At 43.9% G+C, this 21,556-nt stretch overlaps 2 protein-coding genes across 7 annotated transcripts in view; both read left to right on the top strand.

Moving 5' to 3' along the window:
• AP1G1 (adaptor related protein complex 1 subunit gamma 1) overlaps positions 1-6,594 on the top strand; it is a 50,266-nt gene extending 43,672 nt beyond the window's left edge. For 4 of the 5 annotated variants that reach the window (XM_030025247.2, XM_041126120.1, XM_041126118.1 and 1 more), the window contains 6 exons: positions 188-329; positions 780-906; positions 1,331-1,426; positions 1,661-1,821; positions 2,826-2,924; positions 5,332-6,594. In XM_030025247.2, the coding sequence (XP_029881107.1) occupies positions 188-329; positions 780-906; positions 1,331-1,426; positions 1,661-1,821; positions 2,826-2,924; positions 5,332-5,433 (727 nt within the window). In that variant the 3' untranslated portion in view covers positions 5,434-6,594. The remainder of the gene's footprint in view (positions 1-187; positions 330-779; positions 907-1,330; positions 1,427-1,660; positions 1,822-2,825; positions 2,925-5,331) is intronic. The other variant, XM_041126119.1, reaches the window with a different exon arrangement.
• A 4,625-nt stretch (positions 6,595-11,219) lies between these two features.
• PHLPP2 (PH domain and leucine rich repeat protein phosphatase 2) overlaps positions 11,220-21,556 on the top strand; it is a 41,992-nt gene continuing 31,655 nt past the window's right edge. Inside the window, exons 1-2 of one of the 2 annotated variants that reach the window (XM_030025246.1) lie at positions 11,220-11,381; positions 11,881-12,125. In XM_030025246.1, coding sequence (XP_029881106.1) covers positions 11,235-11,381; positions 11,881-12,125 — 392 coding nt within the window. In that variant the 5' untranslated portion in view covers positions 11,220-11,234. Of the gene's footprint in view, positions 11,382-11,880; positions 12,126-16,729; positions 16,872-21,556 lie in introns of those variants that run through there. The other variant, XM_030025245.2, reaches the window with a different exon arrangement.

Below are 21,556 nucleotides of genomic sequence, written 5' to 3'. Positions count from 1 at the left end.
TTACACTGGCACAGAATGCCAAGAATTGCTTCTGACCACTCAAGTTGTCATGCAGTCTTACTGTTCCCCTACATTGGAGCTAAAAGGAAAAGGCAGGTTGCCCTGTGTATAGCATCTCCTGAATGTCTGAGTATTTGGATTGGGATCCAGGAAGATGGCACAGTGTAACTATGTCAGCTTCTTTCAGGCCAGCCCTGCTTGAGAGAATGCCAGTAATGGAGAAAGTCACCACAAATGGCCCTACTGAGATTGTACAGACCAATGGAGAGACAGAGCCAGCAGTACTGGAAACCAAACCTCCACCGTCTGGATTGCAGCCTGCTAGCCAGGTAATGGAAACTGACCTAGGATGAGTTTCCACTGCATGTCAGACCACACTACTAGCCACTGCCAACAGTAAGCTGAGACCATCTCCTTGCCCCTCTCTGCCTCTTTGCTGGTGATGATTGCATCATCTTTCTACTCTGATGGCTCTAGTGTCAAGAATGGGTGTGTGGAAGAGGTCATTGTGGGGAGTGCAAGAGCCAGGTGTGGTAAAGCCATGTATCACCCAACTTGTCTCAGTGTGCACGAACTCCATCCTTCTCTATTTCTGTGGTCCCAAGAGCATGGAAACTAGATCTCTTGTGGGGCATGGGACCATAGCCAAACTAAAAACCTCTCTGACTGGCCAGCAGCTCTGTTGGTCTTCAATCTGAGAGCAAGTAGAATCCATTACATTTGCAAGGGAAAGTAGCAGGAAGCTGAATATGAAACTATTACATCCACTCTCTCATTAGGCAAATGATTTGTTGGACTTGTTGGGGGGAAGTGATATAACACCTGTAATCCCCACTGCACCTACAAGCAAGCCAGCCTCTGCTGGTGGGGAGCTCCTTGACCTCCTGGGAGACCTCAACCTAACAGGTGAGCAGGCTGCATCTCTTCCAAGTCTACATTCTCAGTCCTGGGGTGGGATGAGGGCTGGCTAGTTCTTCACTTTCTATCAAGTCCTAGTCTTCATGCTTTTTCTTACCAAGATCCACGTTGGCATACAGGTGGGAGTCAGGGAATGAAGTCACAGGTTGACTCTGTGTGATTAGCTGGTGAGATGAGCATTTTCACACTCCAGCCTGGGAATGCTGTGAGCCTTTCCAGAGAGGGTTGGAATATGTGAGGAATTCATTCCATTTGAATGCCTGCTAGCTTGAGAGGAGCCAGTGCTTGTTAATGAAAGCAGAGAAGTGGAGGATGACAACACAGATGATATACAGCAGTTGATCTTTGGAGAAGGAGTAATTACTCTTCATTTTGTGACAGCTAAGTAATAATCCTTCAACGTTTCTTGTAGGTTCTCCAATATCTGCCCCTGCGCCCCAGATAGCACAGCCTCCATTCCTGCTTGATGGACTCTCATCACAGCCTCTCTTCAATGATATTGCTGCAGGTTAGGGACATGTAAATCCTTAGCCTAAGGTGCCACAGCACCCAACTAAAGAGGAAACGGGGTAGTAAAAAAAGGGGGGATTGGGAAGTGAAGTGTGGCACTGACACTGGAGCAGGAGGAGGGGGTGTGTTTAATCTTCAGAAGAGTTTGTGTCTGGGGTAAAGTAAATGTGTTCTGTGATGTTGAGAATGATCTCCAGATTCTGTAGGTCTGCTGCTTTTTTGTTTTCTACAGGAATCCCGTCAATTACTGCATACAACAAGAATGGGCTGAAGATTGACTTCACCTTTGAGAGGTCAAACACCAACCCTAGCGTCACTGTAATCACGATACAGGCCTCCAACAGCACAGAGCTGGATATGACAGATTTTGTTTTCCAAGCTGCAGTACCAAAGGTAGACCCACTTAGGTCAACTACAGTGATAGGTAGAGGGCCAGCTGCAAATACTTCCTGATCAGTGCCTTCATGTAGACAGAAAATTGCAGCATGGTAATCAAGGCTAAGAGCTGTTCTCTTAGTGCTCAGTTTGGTCATCTCTTTCTAGTCTGAAAGTGAATGTTATAAATGCAATAGAACACCAGGTCCTATCAGATTGGACTACTTCTGCTTGGACAAAATCTTGTTTTAAAATCACCACTTTCTGGGAAAGTTGCTAAACCACACACAGGAAAATGCTGGGTCAAAAAAAAAAAGTGAAGACACTAATCTTTCCCTTTATTCTTAGTTTCTAAGAAATACACCATGCTCTTTACAGCTATGAATACATGAAAAAAGTCTTTTGAAGCTATTAGCTGCCTATAAAAGTTTAAATGAGTCCCCACATTATGATGAGTAGTGGTCCTCCTTTAAGCAGTGAATTGTCTCCCCTTGCACTTAGCTGCAGCACAAAATATGGGAGACAGATATTGCCTAGTTTATAATAGAGCAGACCATTTAAGCAGGGTTTGATTGGAATGTTCTTCGTTTGGGGAAAATACATTCACTTCTGGGAGTTTCACTTGTAGGAATTAGTAATGCTCTAACTTTAATTCGGATAGGTTTCATACCTGCTGTAGGAAGGCATTAGGGAAAGAATGGGACTCCTGAAGTTACAGGTGTGCTGAGTAGTCTTGACTGTTCCTCTGTGTGTGATACTTGAAACGATGCATCACTGCTGATCTTGGTATGCTACAGTAAGCCCCCACCCTCTAGTATTTGTGCTACCTGGATCTTACTTGTGTAGAAAGCAGGTGGACTAGTGAATATTTTGTTCTTTACAGATAGGGAATTGAAGAGCTGATTATTTGGGGCCAGGAACTGAACTCTTAATTTTCCTTGCTTTCTCTCAGTGCAGACAAAACACTTTTATGTTCTTACTTGATTAAGCATCAAATTGTTTTTTCTTTGCCCTTTCTTCAGACATTCCAGCTGCAGCTTCTGTCTCCCAGCAGCAGTGTCATCCCTGCATTTAACTCGGGGACCATCACACAGGTCATTAAAGTCCTGAATCCACAAAAGGTGAGTGATTCCAAGAACAGTTATTAAAGATACTGTCTTGGAATTGTGCATTTAGTGGCGGTCAGTTAGGGATGCATCCCTGATGAGAGATAGGGAGTGAGGTAGTGAATGATGTGTTTTTAATGACAGTCATTTTGGTTAGGGTTAGGAAAAAGTTATGAAACAGACAGGAGGTCCTGGGCACAGGTTTGGCCTTCTATTTGGTTATACTGCTAAAACAGATTCACAGCTTTGGTATCTTCTTGAATTCATTAATGTCTTTTGCATTGGAATGGTTGTTAAACAAGTTTTTAGATGGCCTTTCTAGCACAGCTCAACTTGGTGTTTGTGTGTGTTGTAAAAGTGATGTCTGAAAGGCAAGCATCTTGCCATATAAATATATTCAACATTCGTTCTTGCTTTCTACAGCAGCGTTACTTGAAATGTTTGTTACACAAAAAATAGCTTGATCCATAATTTTCACAAAATTGTCTGTTTTCTCAAGTGGTGTCATTTGTTTTTAATGTGATGAGTGTAGTTTTAAACAATTGATGGAAAAAATCTTTAGGTGTGATTTAATCATAATTCCATTTGGTTTACAGCCTTCAGAGACAGGCTTCAAGACTGGGATGCAACAGACTTGAGGGGAGGGAGGGGTGTGGCCCACATGTCCTCCTTAAGAGGCTTTGCAAGTATTTAGATGGCATCAGAAAGAAAAATAAAATTGAAATCGTGTATTTCTTCCTTTGTGGAACACCTTAAGGTCTTAAACATCTTTAAGAACTGAAAACATCTTAAGTTTTTCATAGCTTAACACTTACATACTGCTCTAGATGTTAAGTGTTGCTGCTAGACTGATGTGCAAATTAGAAGAATTCTCAAATCTCAGCCCAAGAGTTCACTGAAATGGTTGTCTTCTAGTGCGTAATTTTTGTGGTTTCCATGCCTCTCCCCTTATCTCTGTGTAGTGTGCTCCCCTCTGCCTATACTAAGGCACAAGACTAATTCTCTTGGTCTTGTATACTTCTGATATGAAGTTCTCTGTAGTGCTGTAGAGCACCTTTTGAAGATCACTTTGAAAGTTATTTTCTGAACTTGGGAGAGTTTAGGAGTTTTCCTGTAAGATGCCAGAAGTTGCCATATATCCACCTCAGATGGGACCCACAAGATGAAATACACCTAGATAGTGGGATGTGTTCTTGTTGGAACACCAGAACTCCTGTGAACGCTTCAGAATACAGAGTGTTTTACTACCCTCTTCTCTTGCCCACTGTTTTCTAACTCTTCCACCTCAGGCATTTGTGCATCTCTTACTGTCCTTTAGATTGCTACTGCCTCAAAGTACAGCTTTGCAAGAACCCTGTCCATGAGATAGTGTAGTTACCTGGAATACTCTGAGGGAGGCAACCTTGGAACGGCCTTGCTACTTAGGAGGTAGCTGTTTGTCTTGTCAGTGTTGTAAAAAAAAGTCTGTTCACCTGGACATGGGCTGTCATTATGCTGGATTGAAACTGATGGCCAGTTTCCCAAAACAACACCAAATATAACAAAAACTGACACTGATTATATTGATCTATTAGTCATAAAGCATAGCTTCTTTATCCTGAGACTGGTTGGAGCAGTCATTGTCCTGCTTTCCTCCCTCTGCTATTCCTTTTGCATATTTCCCTCTAGATATGGAGAAGAGAGCCAGAAATAGCCAACTTTTGGTTTTCCTTTTAGGGTTTTTGGGAAACGAGTTTTTTGAGAGTGAGGAGAATAGGGAACCTGGCTGGAGCATGCTGTGCTCTAGCTATTATTAAGGGCCACCTAGTATCTGGATGACAGCCAAATGACAAGAGTGTAAAACAACTTCTGAGCTATTCCATCATTTACTCACAGGAGGAGAAAAAGTTCTTAGAGACTCTGTTTCCAGTCTTTCTTAGGCTATTTCCTTCACAGTGCTACTAAGCTATGCAATACTTGAATTTTCCAGACTGCTGCCTCAAGTGAACAGCTAGTATGGGAATGACACCTCTCCCCGTGAGCCTAAGTGCAAAGCAGCAGAGTCCGGATCTGCCTCCTGCTTTCTTCCATTGTTAACTGGGATTTTAAGGCAGTTATTTTTGTATTTAAGGACTTAAGCACTTGTGAGAGTAGTGCCAGTGCAGAGAGAGGTATGGGTAGAAGCTGTGCTATAGCTTTTCTGAGAGCTTGTACCTGATCCGAGAACTACAGCAAGCAATGAACTTCTTATCAGATTAAGCATTTATCGCAGTGTCATAGCTTACCCTGTACATCCTGCCAGCAAGCTCTTGTGGTGAGGAAAGGTCTGTGTTTTATATTCACGGGGTAAGGGAGGGGAGCGGGACGTGGGGTGATTCACTGACCTTTAATGGACACCTGAATTTGTTTTGTGTTTGTTTTTTTTCCCCCTTTTCTCTTGTAGCAACAACTACGTATGCGGATCAAGTTGACATATAATCACAAGGGCTCAGCAATGCAGGATCTAGCAGAAGTCAACAACTTCCCCCCTCAGTCTTGGCAGTGAGGCTCTGGCACCATTCTTATTCTCACCCCACCCAATCAAAAGAACTCTGGGAAGAAGGTTGTGATCCTTGGCAATCCCCCAAACTGCACCACGGGCATGGGGAACAGATGAGACCTGCTGATGAGGAGGAATTTTCCTGAAGTGATTGCTGACTTTGAAGCATATCTGTTAAGACTAATCTCCTCTCCTCCGCTGATGAGGCTGGCGGCTTGTGGAGGCTACTGTGCACTCCCTCACATATGCGTTCACAGCCAGAAGCAACATTCCCTTCTCGCCTCCTCTCCCCCCCTACCCTCCCCTACCCCTCCCTGCAAAGAAACACAGCCTGGTTGGAAGAGAAGTCTGGAATTTCTAGCAGGGAAACTCTTCTCTCTGCAGCAAGTGAACAGCTGTCCCTTCTTTCTGCTGTCTTTTTCCCCTGGGGTGGGCAAGGAGTGTTGTCATTCATTACTAGCTGGATTCGTTCAGGCACTTTCATATGGGGCTCAGATTTGGGACTTGGGGGATGTCAGGCTGCCCTGCCTCTTTCTTTTTGTATCCCCTGTGTCTGAAGCGGCTGGAGGCTTCTTATGGCCTATTCAGTGCATTATTGTATACACCCACCTCTTAGTTATGTGATACATACCAAGAGCAAGTTAGGCCTTGGGAGTTCATCTGCAAACCTGAGACAGTGCAGGAAAAGAGGTGCTGGGTGAGAGTTGATAAAATTGCTTTGGTGCTGTACTTGGAAATGAAGACCTTACACTTGAATTTTCTTTCTTTCCATCAATAGCTACAGCCATGCAGATTCACAGTCAGTCTTCTGTAGCTTCCCCAGAAAATGTGGTGATGTATGAGAGATGTAGAGATCCAAGGAGCAGCTGGTTTTCTACCACAGATGGTTTCAAAGCCTTTTAACCCATTAGTTGTGGTTTATGGGTAGAAAAGACATACTCAATTTTGTAGATCAGTCTTTGAGCAAGGGCTCTGTTCCTGCTGGGAGACTCATCAGAGACTATGCTGCAAAGTCGCTCTTCCCAGTTATTCCAGACCTTCTCCCCAGTTTAATTTCCAGAGCCTGTTGTAGACCCCCTGGATTCCATTTGAGTTACTTCTGACTGGGATATTTGTGTTGTATCTGTAATATTGGCACTGAAATAAAGACCATGCGGTTTAAAGAGACCTTTTCCCATTTTGTTACTTGATTGATCCTTGTAGTTTGCTCCTTGCTCCCCTTTCAGAGAAATGTGCTAGTTCAGGTTCAGACTGAAAGTAACTAACTGTTTTTTGAATGGAAGCCAGTCTGAGTATTTGGATCCAAAGATGTGAGGTCCAGTACTCTTCTAAGCTTGTAGAAAGCTGTGTTCAGTTATGCTTCCTAGCATGAACTGTTGTCGAGGTAGTATAGTTCTGTGAATTCTCATGGAGGCAATTACAGGACATAAAGCAGAGTGTGACAAAACTATTCAGATGTTTGGCCCTCTTCAGGGAGGAAGAGGGGAGGATAGATCATCATCCATGAGTGTACTGGTAAACCGAAGGTAGTCCAGCTTCCAACCTAGTGCTTTCTCAAAAGAAACGGATGGCACATCTGCTTTATTTCTGTTCTAGGGCTTTCCAGATAGTGATCACTCAGTCCTCTGATGGCAAGCTTAGACACATCTATTTGCATCTGCAAAAGTGCTAACACTAGGCTCCAGTCCTTGCCAAAAAACATTGCAAGTGGTGCACAATGCACTTAGGGAAAATTGAAGACCTATTCTGCCCTTGAATTGGGAGCAGGAGGCCACTAAAGGTTGTTCAGTCTGCTTTGGTTTTAACTGCATTAAGTAATATAACATAGGACTGACTGTCACTGACTTAAGTGCTGGTCTGTATAGTGGGATAAGTTTAGCTTCTCTTGGAGGGCATTTTTGCTGCCTTACTGATTAAACAGATTTGGGCCTTTGGATTAGCAAAGAGCTTTATTATTCTCCTGGAACTGGCATCAGCGTGGGGTTATAAAATCTAGAAGAATGATGTATGATTTTCTTAAAAGTAATTCTGGTTGTGGCAGGGTCATGCTTTGGCTATCAGTGGTGACATAGATACTGTGCTTCAGCTAGAAGCATCATGAAGCAGGCAGTCTTGCAGAAAATGGCTGAATCGAAGTCCATTTGTAGGTGCTGAGCATTTACCTTTGTTCCTTTCACTGCAGTTGTGACTGTTCACTACCCCACTAGTTCAAACTCCTTAGTGTTGAAGGCTGAGCATATTAAATCTAGATTCCAGTGAGCTCTGAGGGTGTCCCAGATATGAAGCTAATGAAAAGTCTTTGCCTTAGTTCCTGAACTCCCTATAAGCTCTCTCATTGTCCTCGCAGAATTGTATGTGGTCACTTGTACTGAAAGCTGGCATGCCTCGATCTCCATTTGTTTTTGCTGAGAAAGAACACTGGTGCAGGAGATTAGATGGGGAAAAAGAAGTAAATGGTCTCTCACCTAGCCGGCATAGTTGGGAACAGCTTATCTTGTCCCTCTTGCTGCACTTGTTTTCTGTCCCCTAGGGCAGCTGGGTTTTGTTGTTGGTCTCTGGTAAGCTTGTAGGGTAAATTCCTACTATGGTCTTTTCTTGGCTCCTTCAGCCACCCTTGCACAGTGTTTGTGTTGTGGGAAATAGGTGCTTTGTCATACATTTGAGTCAAGCTGAAGGAGGCAGTGCATGTACCCGAAATGCATTTTGCTTGAAGCCATCCCTTGGCTCTGAAGTACTCCTTTGTAGCAGCCGAACATTCCTGTTGTCCTTGGAGCTCTTTCCCTTCCCTGCTAAGGGATGGGGTACTAACACTATGCCAGAAGGAGGGCCAGGTTTCACAAGTTCCCGTGTCTGCAGTAGTAGATACCATTGCTTGCTCCTTGACCCCTAAGTGCATCTCTTAAGCTCTGTGCTGCTGCTTTGTTTTCTCACTGCAGACTACTCGCATGTCCACATCTGAGGCACTCTGAGTCTTTCTTCCACCAGTTGAATGCAACAATTCTTACAGGTCAGGTCAACATTTTCCTTGCTTCAGTGTAAGGGGAATATAAAGGGAGCAAGATACAGACTTCATGGCTAATCTTACTAATACCTGCATTGGAGACTTTGGAGCTGGGAGAGATTGAATGTCTGTTTTTTCAAGTGAATGTATTTTGAGTCAAAAAATGACAGAAAGAATAGTGGCCATAATTGGCGTGAAGGGGGAGGAGACATGAGAAGGTCATAAGATTTGACTTTGTCCAGGTTTTGATGGGACAAAATACGGCCTTGAACAACCTTTTGAAGCAATAGCAGTGAGGGGGCTGCCACCTATACAGTACCTTGGATATATAACTCAGAAGATGCTGAAACAGCTGGGAAAGGTGACTTAGTGCCTTCCCCAAGGCTGGTACTAGCTGCAAGATGGAGCAGCAAAGATGGCTTTTTTTTTTAGATCTGCTGATGCGCTTTCTATGTGTTCATTTTCTACTTGGGGGCTGTGAGGGAAGGAGCTACTGGACTGGTTCCCTCTAAACTTTCACTCTATTCCTGTATATTCCTTTTTCTTTCCTGATGTTGTAATTTACATTTTACATAGAGCCCCATCCCACCTCTTTGACAGTATAGTAAAAAAAATAATTAAAAAAAAACCAAAACACAAAAAACCCAAACAAACCCACCCCCACCCCCCCCCCCAAAAAAAACCAAACCCAGACCAAAACCCCAACAAACCCAACTGAATTTAAAGTAAAAACATGCCATTTGAGCAGGGAGCCTGGTGGCATTCTAACTTCTGCAGACCTATTTTTGAGATGTGAAAAATTGAAATAAATGCTGAGTCTTAGGTGAGTGAGGAGCATAACGGATGTAAACATTTACATGGGATGCATTAGACTTCTGCTGTGTGTCTTGTCTTTTGGTTGAAACAAATTATGAAGTGACTAATAAAAATGAGTCAATATTCAATGATTTAAAACTGTGCCTTGTTGCTTTTTGCAAGTACAGTGGGATAGGTCGTCTTCATTCTTAACATTTGGCCATGACAAGGTTAGATGATGTAAAATAATCAATAAGGGCAGAATTTGAAAAACTTTCCAGGAAATTTTGGAGAGCAAAATGCTTAAACAGTTCATGTGAAATATCACCTTAAAAGAGAGTGTGTCAATTTCTAGCAGCAATACGTGTCCAGGTACTAGAAAGCTGTGACGAGATCTGAACCCAAGGAATTTTTTTTTCCCTGGTGTTTGCAGCCTGCCCTTGGAGTTTGTTACAATTCCCTTGCTGATGAAAAAGCTCCTTTTCATACTCCATGTGCGTCCAGGACAAGGATTGTTGTAATCTCATTGTCCGGTAAGCCAATACACGTGCCTGCTGTAAGGTTCTTCCTTGCATTTTCTGCCACAGGAACATTTTATTAGATAACTTTTAATGTGTTTTCTAACACATAATTGCAGTTCTCTTTGCAAAGTACAGTCTCCTCTGTGTTGCTGTGTGTCCTTCCTTTAGGGAAATTCCCTGGAGGCAAAGTAGTTACAGAACTATAAAGCTGTAGCTAGAAATGCATTGTAATCATGCCTTTCTGTAGAGAAAACCCAATGAAAATTTGATTTATTTTTCAAGTTTTCTCAGCTTGTGTGTATAATCTGGAAGTGTTAAGAAAACTAGGTGTGTGGCGATTCCTGTGCCTGCCTTGGTTTAATGACATGAATTAATACAAAGTACCAGGGAGCACTTCTAACCTTGCTGGTAAGATGGGTTGTCTGTCAGTTCCTTGTTTTTGAATAGGAGAGCCCTCCAGCACTAGAGAACTCAAAAATGGCATCAGAAACTGCCAGTTTGTGTGGCAGCGAATGGTCAGTCATCTTAGGCCCCAGTTCTGGCGCGGGACAGGCCCCTGGGACGCTGTTCCTTGGTGTTCCTCCTGTGCATGGGACTGAAGCCCTGGGAGCGCTGTGTGGGCAATGCTGTGCACATCACCTGTGCCCAGGAGCAGATGCTGAGCAAAATGCTGGGATAGACCAGGAAGAAGGCAGGAAATGTTTAAAAGAAACGTGTAATAGAATTGAAAGTGTTTGGCGCAGTAATAATACCAATGGTGAGAATTTGGAAAGCTGGTCTGGACTTAACTCTGAAGTAAGACCAGGAATTAGTGTAGCAAAAAAGAAAGAAATGTGATGATGACAGGCTAAAGTGTGCTCAAGTTTGGAACTATGGGTGATGGTGGGGAGCGGGGGGAGGCTTTTGTTGTTTTAATATGCTTGATCCTGTTCAGGCATGAACAGTAGCTGTCTGAAAGCATCAGTCCAGTTCTGGTAAACTGCACAGTGACGATGAAAATTATTAGCAAGCAATAGTTAAGACCGCCTGAGCTAACACGATGGACCTGCTCGGCGCTGGGAGGAAGGGGACGTTCAGGTGCTCTGCTGCGTTAACTTCAGCCCCGGGAGGCGGACGGTAACGGACACGAAGCGGAGGAAAGCGTGCGCTAGGCAGTGTGAGCGTACACGGGTAAGCTCTCTCCTTGGTAAGTAGTTAGTAGCTGACGCTTTTTCAGGAGCGGCTGTACGACTTGCACCAACGCCGTTACGGGAACAGGCTGCCGACTGCCTGGAAGCGTCCAGCGTCGCGCTCAGGGGCAGTGCAGGCGCCAGCCGAGGGGCAACGACCGAGGCCAGGCCGCGCTCTTGGGAACGCTCCCCGGCCGCCGTCCCGCGCGGCGGGGGCGGGCCCTCGGGCGGCGGAAGGCCGCACGCTTCCGGGGCGGGGCCTGCGCAGAGGCGGGGCGGGGCGGGGCCGCCGGTGCCCGGGGTCTCGCTGTCCGGCCGGCGATGGGGGAGGCCGGGCCGGGCCCGGGGCCCGGGCCCAGGCCCAGGCCCAGGGAGGCGCCGGAGCCTGAGGAGGACGAGGCGGCGGCGGCGCCGGGCGGCGCGCGGGGGGGCCGGGCCGGGCCCCGCGGCGGCATCCGGGTGCTGAAGGTGAGGAGGGGACCAGGGCCTGCGCCGCGCGGGGGCCGTTCGGGGAGCGCTCGGCCCACCGGCCGCCCCCGGCAGCTCGGCGAGGCGGGGGGCGAGTCGCCGCAGTGGGGCCGCCTCGGCTGCTCGGCGCCGCGCCTGGGGTGCTGCCCGCCTCGACCTTGGTGGGGCGGCCGGGCGGGGCCGGGGTCTTCCCCTGCCCGCGTCCGAGCGGGGCGGTCTGTCCGGCCCGGCCCGGCGGTCTGTCCGGCCCGGCCCGGCCCGGCGCGGCCGGTGCCCGTGGGGCTCCCGCCGGCTGATCGCGAGCGGTCTCGAGGGGGGCTCCCGGAGCGGCGGGGGGGCTCTCCGGGCCCGGCCGCCCCCCTGTGCCCGGCAGCGCTCCTGCGGCCTGTGCAGAGGGGCCGCCGGGTCGGACCGGTGAGTGGCGGCCTTCGAGAGAGGAGGGCAGTCAGACGCCGATGCGGAGGCAGCTGCTGATGCTCTGGTGTGGGTTGCCTTGCAGAGAAACGTGAAGCGCAACGGGAGCAGGAGCTGTTTGAACAGGAGTCGGGTTGGTTCCCGTGAGAGGGACTGGCTGAAAGAGGACGCGGGACGAGGCTGCGTGTATGTTCACGGACGAGATTCTGCGGCGACTGCTTCTTCAGACTTACGCTTGGTCCTCTGTACGGTGGACACCCCAGCCTCTGAGATATGTGATGGAGAAGGGAAGAAAAACCTCTTTTTGCAACTTCACGGAGACCTGGTCAGGTGAGACCTGAGAAGGGATAAATCTGTTTGAGAAACGTTTGCCTTAGTTTTGCAGGGCTCTGTTCACCGTTTGCCAATGTACGCTAGCAGGGCAGATACGGAACAGACAGGGGCGGCAGGTAGCAGTTAGATACAGCCTTGAGTAATGCAGTTCATAAAAACGAAGTGGTGGTGTTGCCTTTTACACATCTCTTAGTGAAGCCATAGGTGTTTTAGCTGGGAGGGTTTGGCTGGTGTTCCGACCAGAAATATGTCCTTTTTTTGTAGGTGGAGGCTACTGTTCATATACTCCTTTGTTATGTTCTATTGTTACGGACATTTCGGTGTCCAGAAAACTTAAGCTATTTAAGAGGCTTTAAACAGTTATTCTGAGTCAGTGAAACACGTAAGGTACTTTCACAGTTATGTCATGTAATATTTATGTGTTAGTAATTTTTTTGCTAAGAAGAGTTGCCAGGTAAGTAATTAAAGGTAGACAGAAAGATAGCACAGTAAGGGTTATATAAAGAAGGTCCAAGCATCAGATTATATGTTTTATGCCTGCAGTTGATTTAGGCTGAAAATAGACAGCTCAGAGTTTAATGTGCATGAACTTTATGCTGTGGGTGTATTACGGACTCCTCTAGGTTTACAAGCTCACATTAGGTTTGTTAGGATTTAGATTTTGTATTGATTCTTCTGGACTTTAAGATTCAGTTATAAAGTTTCTCAGGGGGAAAAAATTGCTGTGGTCTCCTTACTTGAAGGCTAAGTAGTAGAGAAAACACACGCTGAGCAGGACTAGTAGCTGTTTGTTTGATAGTGAAACGGAAGTCAGAAGTTGCATGTATCCAAATTTAAAAAAACATGGCACGTGTTTGATCAGGTAGGGGGAGGGAGTGCTAGTAGCAAGAGATGCAGAGAATAGGATGTGGTTAAAATTGACTGTTGAAAAAAGTTACTTAGACCCATTTGCCTTGCCCAGCCTGGGTTATCAGAACCAGGGACAATTGAGTTAGAAACACTGTATGAGGATAGAAGGACACTTGAACATAGCCATTGAGGCTGCTGAAAATCTCCATTCATTGCTTGAAGAATTTATAAGGAAATTGGCTTGTTTCGGACTCTAACAGTGAGCAGATTTTCCAGCATTTAGAAAGAAGAGCAGACCCTTTACTGCAGATCATGAAAAAGGCTAGGTGAAGCTTGTAGATGTGTTCAGAGAGGAATGCTTTGACTATTTTTAGCTTTTGAAACAGCTTTTGTGTTTGAATTCTTTTCAATGTCAGTCTCTCTTCTCATGCTAGGTAGCCGTGCCTGTCTGATTTGTGGCACACTTTGCACCGGATTAGCAAATTGATCCTGCTACCATTGTTTTGGAAGCAAGTACCGAGTTGTAAATGTTTACTTCCCGCTCTTGTTGCCTCTTGGTGTGTCTAGCACTTTGTCAAGCTTTGTCTTAAATTTCATGAAGCGTTCTTGATTATGGTGTGTCTGTTCCTTGTAATTCTCAAAATGTATTTGCTGCAGAAGAGATCCCTGAATTACTTCCTGCTGAGGATGTTTTCAGTAGAGAAATGGGAGTTACCAGTATTGCTTCAGTAACATCTGTGTTAGTAACAGGAAGAAGGCCTGAATGGTACCTGCTTGCGTGTCTACAGGAAGGTGACAGAATGCTCAAGATATCCCCATGCCCTGTTGAGATAAGTCCTTCCTTGAACAAAGTTTGCTGATTACTTTAATAATGTGTTCACGAATACAAATTACTCTGTTAAGCATCTGATTGCATTTTACCATAGGTACATTTGTCTCCCAAACAACTTCTGAATTCTTCACCCTTTTAATATCAGTAGGTGACTTTCTTTCAGAAGCTGAGTATGGCAAAGATTGATTTGGCACCTGACTCGGAAGACTGAAAGCTGGACAGTAAATGGAAGAATAACAGAAACGTTTTTTGTGTATTCACTTTTAATATTCAGTGGTGTCGTTGTGATCATTCTGCATTTCCCTTTCAAGTCTGTGCACAGGGGAGTCAGTTTCTGTTGGAACTTTCTTTTCTTCTCCACAGTGCACCTCAAGGATCTTTAGAGCTCTCCTAGCTAGAATTTTTTCTTTATGTTAGTATTGTTTCATATTCAGAAATTATACCTTCCTGCAGAGGGGGGGATTAAACAAAAATAGCACAGATACCTTCTTTGGTCTGGACACTCCTCACAACAAAGATTTAAACTACAAAGATTTGAAAACTTGTTGCTTATGAAGAAGAGCTACAGTTGCAGCAGGAGTTGTGGAACTGTTGCTACTTTTTAATGGCTTTTCTGTCTCCTTATGCTGTGCACCTTTGCTTTACAGAGCTGCTTCTCTGACTAGTGGAAGTGTCTGGTACCTGATACGTGATACTGATGTGGATATAACAGGCTGTTTGTGTCAAATAGTGGCTGCTGCGACAGCCAGGGTGTTCTCCATGTGCATTAGCATTCAGTGTGTATTGCACTGGGTACAAGATGAGTTTTTACATTTCTAATATGATGGTTTCACACCACATTGCTTTCTCTCAAAGGGAGAGCGTATTTTTCTACCTCAAACTTTAACTATTGGCTCTGGAACCTGTCAGCCTTGATCACGTTAGTAAAGAAATTCCACAAAGAAACTACTGTTCCACATACTAGTTTTGGTTTTCCCTTTCCTGGCCTATCCTAGGTTTTGTTAGTGAACTACGTGGCTCTTGACAAGAACTTGGACCAGTGATCCATTCACTCAGGTCTCCAGAATGTCTCCAAAGGCATTCAATGAATTGCTCCCTTTGCTGGTTTGAATACGGTCCGTAGCTAACAAGCTGGTTTGTTCATTGCTTTATTTACAAAGCCCTGTGCTGAACCTGTGAGTGTCATTAGCGAAATGCCTGGATTCTGCACTGGTGTTTCCCAGGTCACAGACCCAGCTTACGGCTAGTGCCAGAAGAGTAGTTTGGCTGTGAGCTGGGATTCAAATGCCCTTCCCACGAGGTCTTCACACTTGAAATCTGTAATACGAAGCCATACTTCATCTGCAGAGCGGTCAGTCGTCGCATCCTGTGTACATGCGACTTTTTACGTGTAGATTTTTCTGTAAACTGAAACTCTTTTGCCAGGTAGTGAACTTTGAACCACTTGTGGAGTTGTGCAGACAACTTGAAGAATTCAGAAGGCTTAACTTTTTGGGAAGGCTTTTGTCTTCGGCCAGTGGCAAGCAAACCTAGATGGTGCAATAGTACAGACTACTCTTGATTGGTTTTCGGATAGGAATGGTACTATGGCAAGAGAGGTACATTTGTTAGGGGGTTAGGCTTGAATAGATATTACTGTCAATGTTCATTTTGTACATGGCTTTTTTTAGAAAAGAAAAAAAAATGAGGGCTTTGTGTTTGATATCTTCAAGAAGCGTATCAGTTTGATTTATGCAGAAAAGAAAGAAAATCAAGGGTTTTTTCGAATTAGCATTTGAAACCCTTGGCTTTTTGCTGAAGTGAAAGATGAGAAGAATAAAAATAATGAAAAAATCAGATCTCAGCTCCAGAGGGGGCAAGTACGGTGGGACGAGTATTCAGCTTTTTCAGGAGGGTAAGCCACAGTACTGTATCTCAGAGAGCATTGAGCAACCTGTAGAACTGTAATTTAATTTGTGTCATGAAAAGTGCTTATCCCTTTACTATATTGAGATTCTTCCTGAATTCTGATGTGCAAGCATATTGTTCAGTGTGTACTCGCAAAAGCCTCAGTCCGTTCAGCAGCCAAATTGTAATGTTTGAGTGCTGGTTTGTTGGTTTTTTTCCCCCTAGGAAATCTAGATGCAGACTACTCAAAATGTTCTTTTTGTGAGTGACACTCAAGCATTTATGGTTCCTGAGCCATGGCTCACATGCTGGAAAAGCTGTTTTCTGGCAAGTATAAGGCTTTTTAATAGCAGAAGAATTGGAATCTAGAGGTAGTCAAGGGAAACTTGGGCAAGGCATTTGGAGATCCAGTCAAATCTCTCATATTCTTCTTGGATTCTGTGCTGAAGGGTATAGAATACATCAGGGTTTACTGTATTGGAAATCAGCATTGTTGGGTACAATCTATTCTTTATTCCAGTTTCTAGTAGCTTGTTATAGGAGACAGATACCCAGGTTTGTAATTTCCCAGGTTACCTCAGAAAGCTCTTGTGAAAGTTTGGTGTCATGTTCACTGCTCTCTGTTTCTGTAGCAAAAAAATTAAGCAATAACGTGAACCTCAGTTACATATTTGTAGAAGTGCTTGGCTCTAAGCTTCTAGATCTTGATAGAAGGTCCTAAAAAAGACTGAGAGCCTGCACTTGAACTGAAGAAATCTCTGCAACAAGAGAAGCATTGATGGCATTGCACTCTTTCAAACCAATCTCGTCCTGTGTCCATCTCGCAAAGCAGGGAAAGAAAAAGTGTTTCATAAATCAGCTTTTCATGCTGATTGTACAAAGAGTTCTATCTTAGCTGGACTAGGATCTTTTTCCAGGAGTTCCAAGAAGATGAGCAGTGTCAGAGTGATGGGTGGTGGTACAGGTGATCAGCACTGTTTGAATTTCCATTCTTGACTGCCGTTTTCCTTTTTGGGGGTGTGGTTTTTTTGGAAGCTATTTTCCATTTTATTTTGGAAAGCATGGGATCTGGTCCTTGCTTATAGGCTCTCCAAATTATTTCAGAAGACTTCTCATCTCATTGAAGATATAAAGTAGATGGCGTCATCAAGAGTGAAGTCATCCCAGTCACAGAGGCAAGTCATGCTTTTTGTGATACTAAGTCAGACTTGGATTCTGCTTCTAAGACACATCAAATGGTACCAGGTAACTTCCACGTGGTCTTGAGACTAAAATTTCATGCAATTAGAGCTAAACAACTAAACCTGGACAGGCACACTTGAACTTCATGAAGTTCAACAAAGTGAAAAGCCAAGTCTTGCACGTGGCGGGGAACAACCCCAGGCATTAGTGCACACTGGGGCCTGACTAGCTGGAAATCAGCTTTGTGGAGAAGGACCTGGGCATCCCAGTGAGCAACAAACTGACCGTGAGCCAGCAATGTGCCCTTGCGATAAAGAAGGCCAGCAGTAACCTGGGCATTAGGAGGAGCGTTGCCAGCAGGTCCAGGGAGGTGATGCTTCCGCTCTACTGGCACTGGTGGGGCCACACTTGGAGTGCTCTGTCCAGTTCTGGGAGTACAAGAGAGACAAGGACTCACTGGAACGTGTCCAGCAAAGAACCACTAAGATGATTAAGGGACTGGAGCATCTTTCAGCTGAGAGAGCTGGGACTGTTCAGCCTGGAGAAGGCTCAGGGGAATCTTATCAATGTGTATAAATACCTGACAGAAAAAAGATGAAGACAATGGAGCCAGAATTTTTTCAGTGGTGCCCAGTGACCAGACCAGAGGCAATGGGCACAAACTGAAACACGGGAGGTTCCCTCTGAACATCGGGAAACACTTTTTCACTGTGAGGGTGACAGAGCACTGGCAGAGGCCACCTGGGGAGGCTGTGGAGTCTCCATCCTTCAAGATTCTGAAAACCCAACTGGATGAGGTCCTGGACAACTGGCTGTAGGTGGCTCTGCTTGAGCAGGGGGTTGGACTAGATGATCACTCCAGAGGCTTGTTCCAACCTCATTGAGTTGGTGATAAAAAAGATTTAAAAAAAAAATAAAATTCAGAAATCTGATTTCCATTTTACTAATGCTAATGGATGGGCTGACTTCAGAAAAAGTATGTATTTAAAGTCATAAATACTCGCATTACTGGTTTGTATGATTTAATGCCATACTTGCCATGGAGATTAAACTCACTTTCTAGTCAATGTAATGGGATAGAAGTATCTGTGCTAAATTGTTGGCAAGTTGAACAACAGTAATCATCTGAGCTCAGTAACTTGGCATTACGTACCTTAAACTGTGGAATCTGAGCATTAGTTCAATTTGGTTTGGAACGTTTAGGTGAATTTGGCTTTTGCAAAATGTTTTCTTCAAAAAAGGCATTACAAACAATTGTGAACGTGGCAGAAACTGTGTCTTTGTCATACACATGTGTCATAGCATCTGATTTGGATACCAGAAGAGACTAGTTAGGCCTGGGGAGGGCAGGAAGGGGAAGGATTGTGCTTTCTGCTGAAATTTATCTGAATTTGCATTGAACTACACTGGCTAGCTCTTTATTTCCTTTTCTTTACTGGTTTAAAGAAGGGGCAGAAAGAAAAGGCAGTTTTTCCAAATGTTTTTTCTATTTAAAAAAAGCACCACCACAAAAAACCACAACAAACCAGCAGTAGCAGCAGCAACAGCATGCATTGCTGACAGTCGCCTGATTACATCTTGAACTTTAAACTGATGCATGAATATTATTCTCATGTATGAGTTTTGGAGTATACTTACAGTACACATCAAATTGTTATCTCTGACATTGCTTTTGGTCACATTGGAAGCTTCATGAAATTAGGATAACTCCTAAAAATCAACCAAAAATTATCACCATTGGCAGACATTGGTATGAATAAACAGTGTTTTCTACTGGGTAAAGGCAGCTGATATTTTGTAAACTAAAATTCAAATCCTACTAGTCCCTTCAAGGAAGGAATAAGAACAGATTTCCAAGCAAACCAGCTGTATCAGGGAGTGATCCTTTGGGTGGATTTGAAGATACAGATCAAGGTTTTCTTCCTTTGTCTGTTAAAAAAAGCCTATTTATGGGTTGAGATTTGCCAGTAGATTTCTGGTTATATTTAGGGCTGCCTAGAGATGAGAGTCTGCAAGGCCTGACATCAGTTTATTAGTCAGTAGAAGCTCCAACAGACAATTTCTGAAGTGAGAGGAAGGGGGTTGTTTCATATACAGCCTTCTGGCTAGGAAGTTGATGCATTTCTATGTAAAACAAAAGGAGGGGAGCAAAACTGCTCCAGTCAGGCTGTGGTGGTTTAACCCCAGCCAGCAACTAAGCACCATGCAGCTGCTTGCTTGCTCCTTGCTGCTCCTAGTGGGATGGGGGAGAGAATCGGAAAAAAAAAAAAAAAAAAAGTAAAACTCGGGGGTTGAGATAAGAATGACTTAATAACTAAAGTAAAATAAAATACGTGACTAACAGTAATAATAATAAACTATAGTAATAATAGCAATGAAAAGGAATATAACAAAACAACAACAAACCAAACAAGAAAAGACAAGTGATGCACAATGCAGTTGCTTACTACCTGGTGACCAATGCCCAAGCAGCGATCCACCCCTCCTGGCCAACTCCCCCCAGTTTATATACAGAGTATGACATTCTGTGGTATGGAATATCCCTTTGGCTAGTTTGGGCCAGCTGTCCAGGCCATGCTCCTTCCCAGGTTCTTGCTTGTGCACCTGCTTGCTGGCAGAGCATGGGAAACTGAAAAATCCTTGACTTAGGATGAGTGCTACCTAGCAACAACTAAAACATCAGTGTGTCATCGACATTATTCTCACACTAAATCCAAAACACACTCTGCCAGCTACTAAGAAGAAAATTAACTCTATCCCAGCCAAAACTAGGACACAGGCTTAGCAAACATTGAGTGGTAAGAACTGGTTTTCTGCATCAACTGCATATCAACTACATTGTCTTTTCAGCCTAGAAACTTTGTTGTTTTGGACTATAACTTTGAGAGTTTCTGATCCAGGGGTCCTATGCGTGAAGTGAAAGAGTTGCAGTGTATGTGCTTGAAATACCTGGTCATTTTACTTCTTGAGGTGTGTCCTGTTGACTATAAAGGAAGTCCGGATGGCTAGATACTTGTAAATGGTGCATGTTTTATGAAATCAGTCCTGCCTTAATTATGAGATGGCATTTGTAAAGCTGTCAGTAATAGTGAAAATACTGTAGTATAATCATTAAAAAGAATCAGAAATATTTTTGTTCTTCAGTTGAGAAGAAGCGGAAAGGTTTGGTACATACAGTAATAAAATACTTCACGTTAAGACATGCAGTATGAATGATGTATGCAAGTCAACAAAGTTTAGTAGAAAACAGGTCTTACTGAACAAACTTGATCTTGATGCTTTGAAATTTCAAGCTTGGTCGCCAAAGGCATTAGTCATTTGTTGCAGTGTGTGATGTTGGATGGGGCTCTGAGCAGCCTCATCTAGTTGGAGTTGTCCCTGCTCATTGCAGGAGGGTTGGACTAGATGACCTTTAAAGGTCCCTTCCAACCCAAACCATTCTGTGGTTCTGTGTTCTGATATCATTGGTAGAAAAGCAACACACAAACCAATAAAACTCATTGGCTGATACCTTACAAATTGGAAACTGTTATTCAGTATAAGCGATTTTTTTGGATGGGGGTTAGTGTATGTCTGAATGAAGAAAGGTAAACTTGAACTGGTCAGTTGCTCTGTTAATAATCTGGCTAAAAGAAAGGTAACAGCTTTGGAAGGCATAGATGGAGGGAGTGATGAGTACTGAGAAGTCAGTGCAACAGGTGGATCTAGATGGTTTAGCATACAGTATTCTCTGGAAAACACTGCTTTTCTATATCACTGCATATATTTATGTGAAAGCCAGGTATACTAAATACTAAAGAGGAGAGGAAGGAGGCTATAACTTGCAAAAACTGCAATTCAGGAGGACTCGTGGATTGAAGGGATATGACTGAATGTGCCAAATAGTTGAGAGCAGGTTTAATCCAGGAGTATAAATACTGTTGAGTAGAACCAAGAAGTCTCTGTACAGTTTTGCGTAGTCAGTGCATGGATACAGCAAACAGTTGTGGTGCTAGCACTTACGGAATGTTGGTAAGCTAAAAAAAAAAAATCAGTGGTAAAAATTATTTTGAATCAAAGTAGACCCACCCTACCGCAAGAAAATTTTAAAAGCCCATTGAGCCTCATCTTGAAAAGGACGTTTGAAATGGTCAGTCTTATAATTTATAAACACCTGTTTAAAGAATAGGTGACAAATCGAGGTCCAGTGACCATAATCTGAAGCTAGGCACTTTTAGATTAAACATGAGGATTTTTAATGGTGGATAATGAATGGACCACTGGAGCAATGTATTTTAACTCCCATCTTACATTTTCAGTGCTTAATCTTTTATACTAAGATTTTTTTTTACCCCCCAAAGTAAAACTTCTACTTTAGCTAGAAACTCTGTTACTTTTATTGCAGAAAATAACAATTCAGCCTCTCTGGAAGAAGTGAGGTGAGAGGATCGGAAAACATCCTTTCTGTTCTGAATATACTAAACATGATGTTTCAGGAGAACTTTCTCTTATTGCCATTGTTCAAGTTAGCCACTGAATCCTTCCTATCATCTGTTGTAGTTCTAAAAACGTCTTTTCTTTAAATGTATCATTTGGGTTAATTTGCCAGAGCATGAGAATCTTGCACTGATGAGAGCTAAAGAGAGTGGGAAATTTCTTTTGTCTTTCTTTTTAGAAGTCATTCTTCAGGAGGATTCTC

This window comes from Aquila chrysaetos, chromosome 9, assembly GCF_900496995.4.
Source record: "Aquila chrysaetos chrysaetos chromosome 9, bAquChr1.4, whole genome shotgun sequence".
NCBI lineage: Eukaryota > Metazoa > Chordata > Aves > Accipitriformes > Accipitridae > Aquila > Aquila chrysaetos.
Note: the sequence above shows the minus strand (reverse complement) of the source record. Positions and strands in the feature narration are given on the sequence as shown.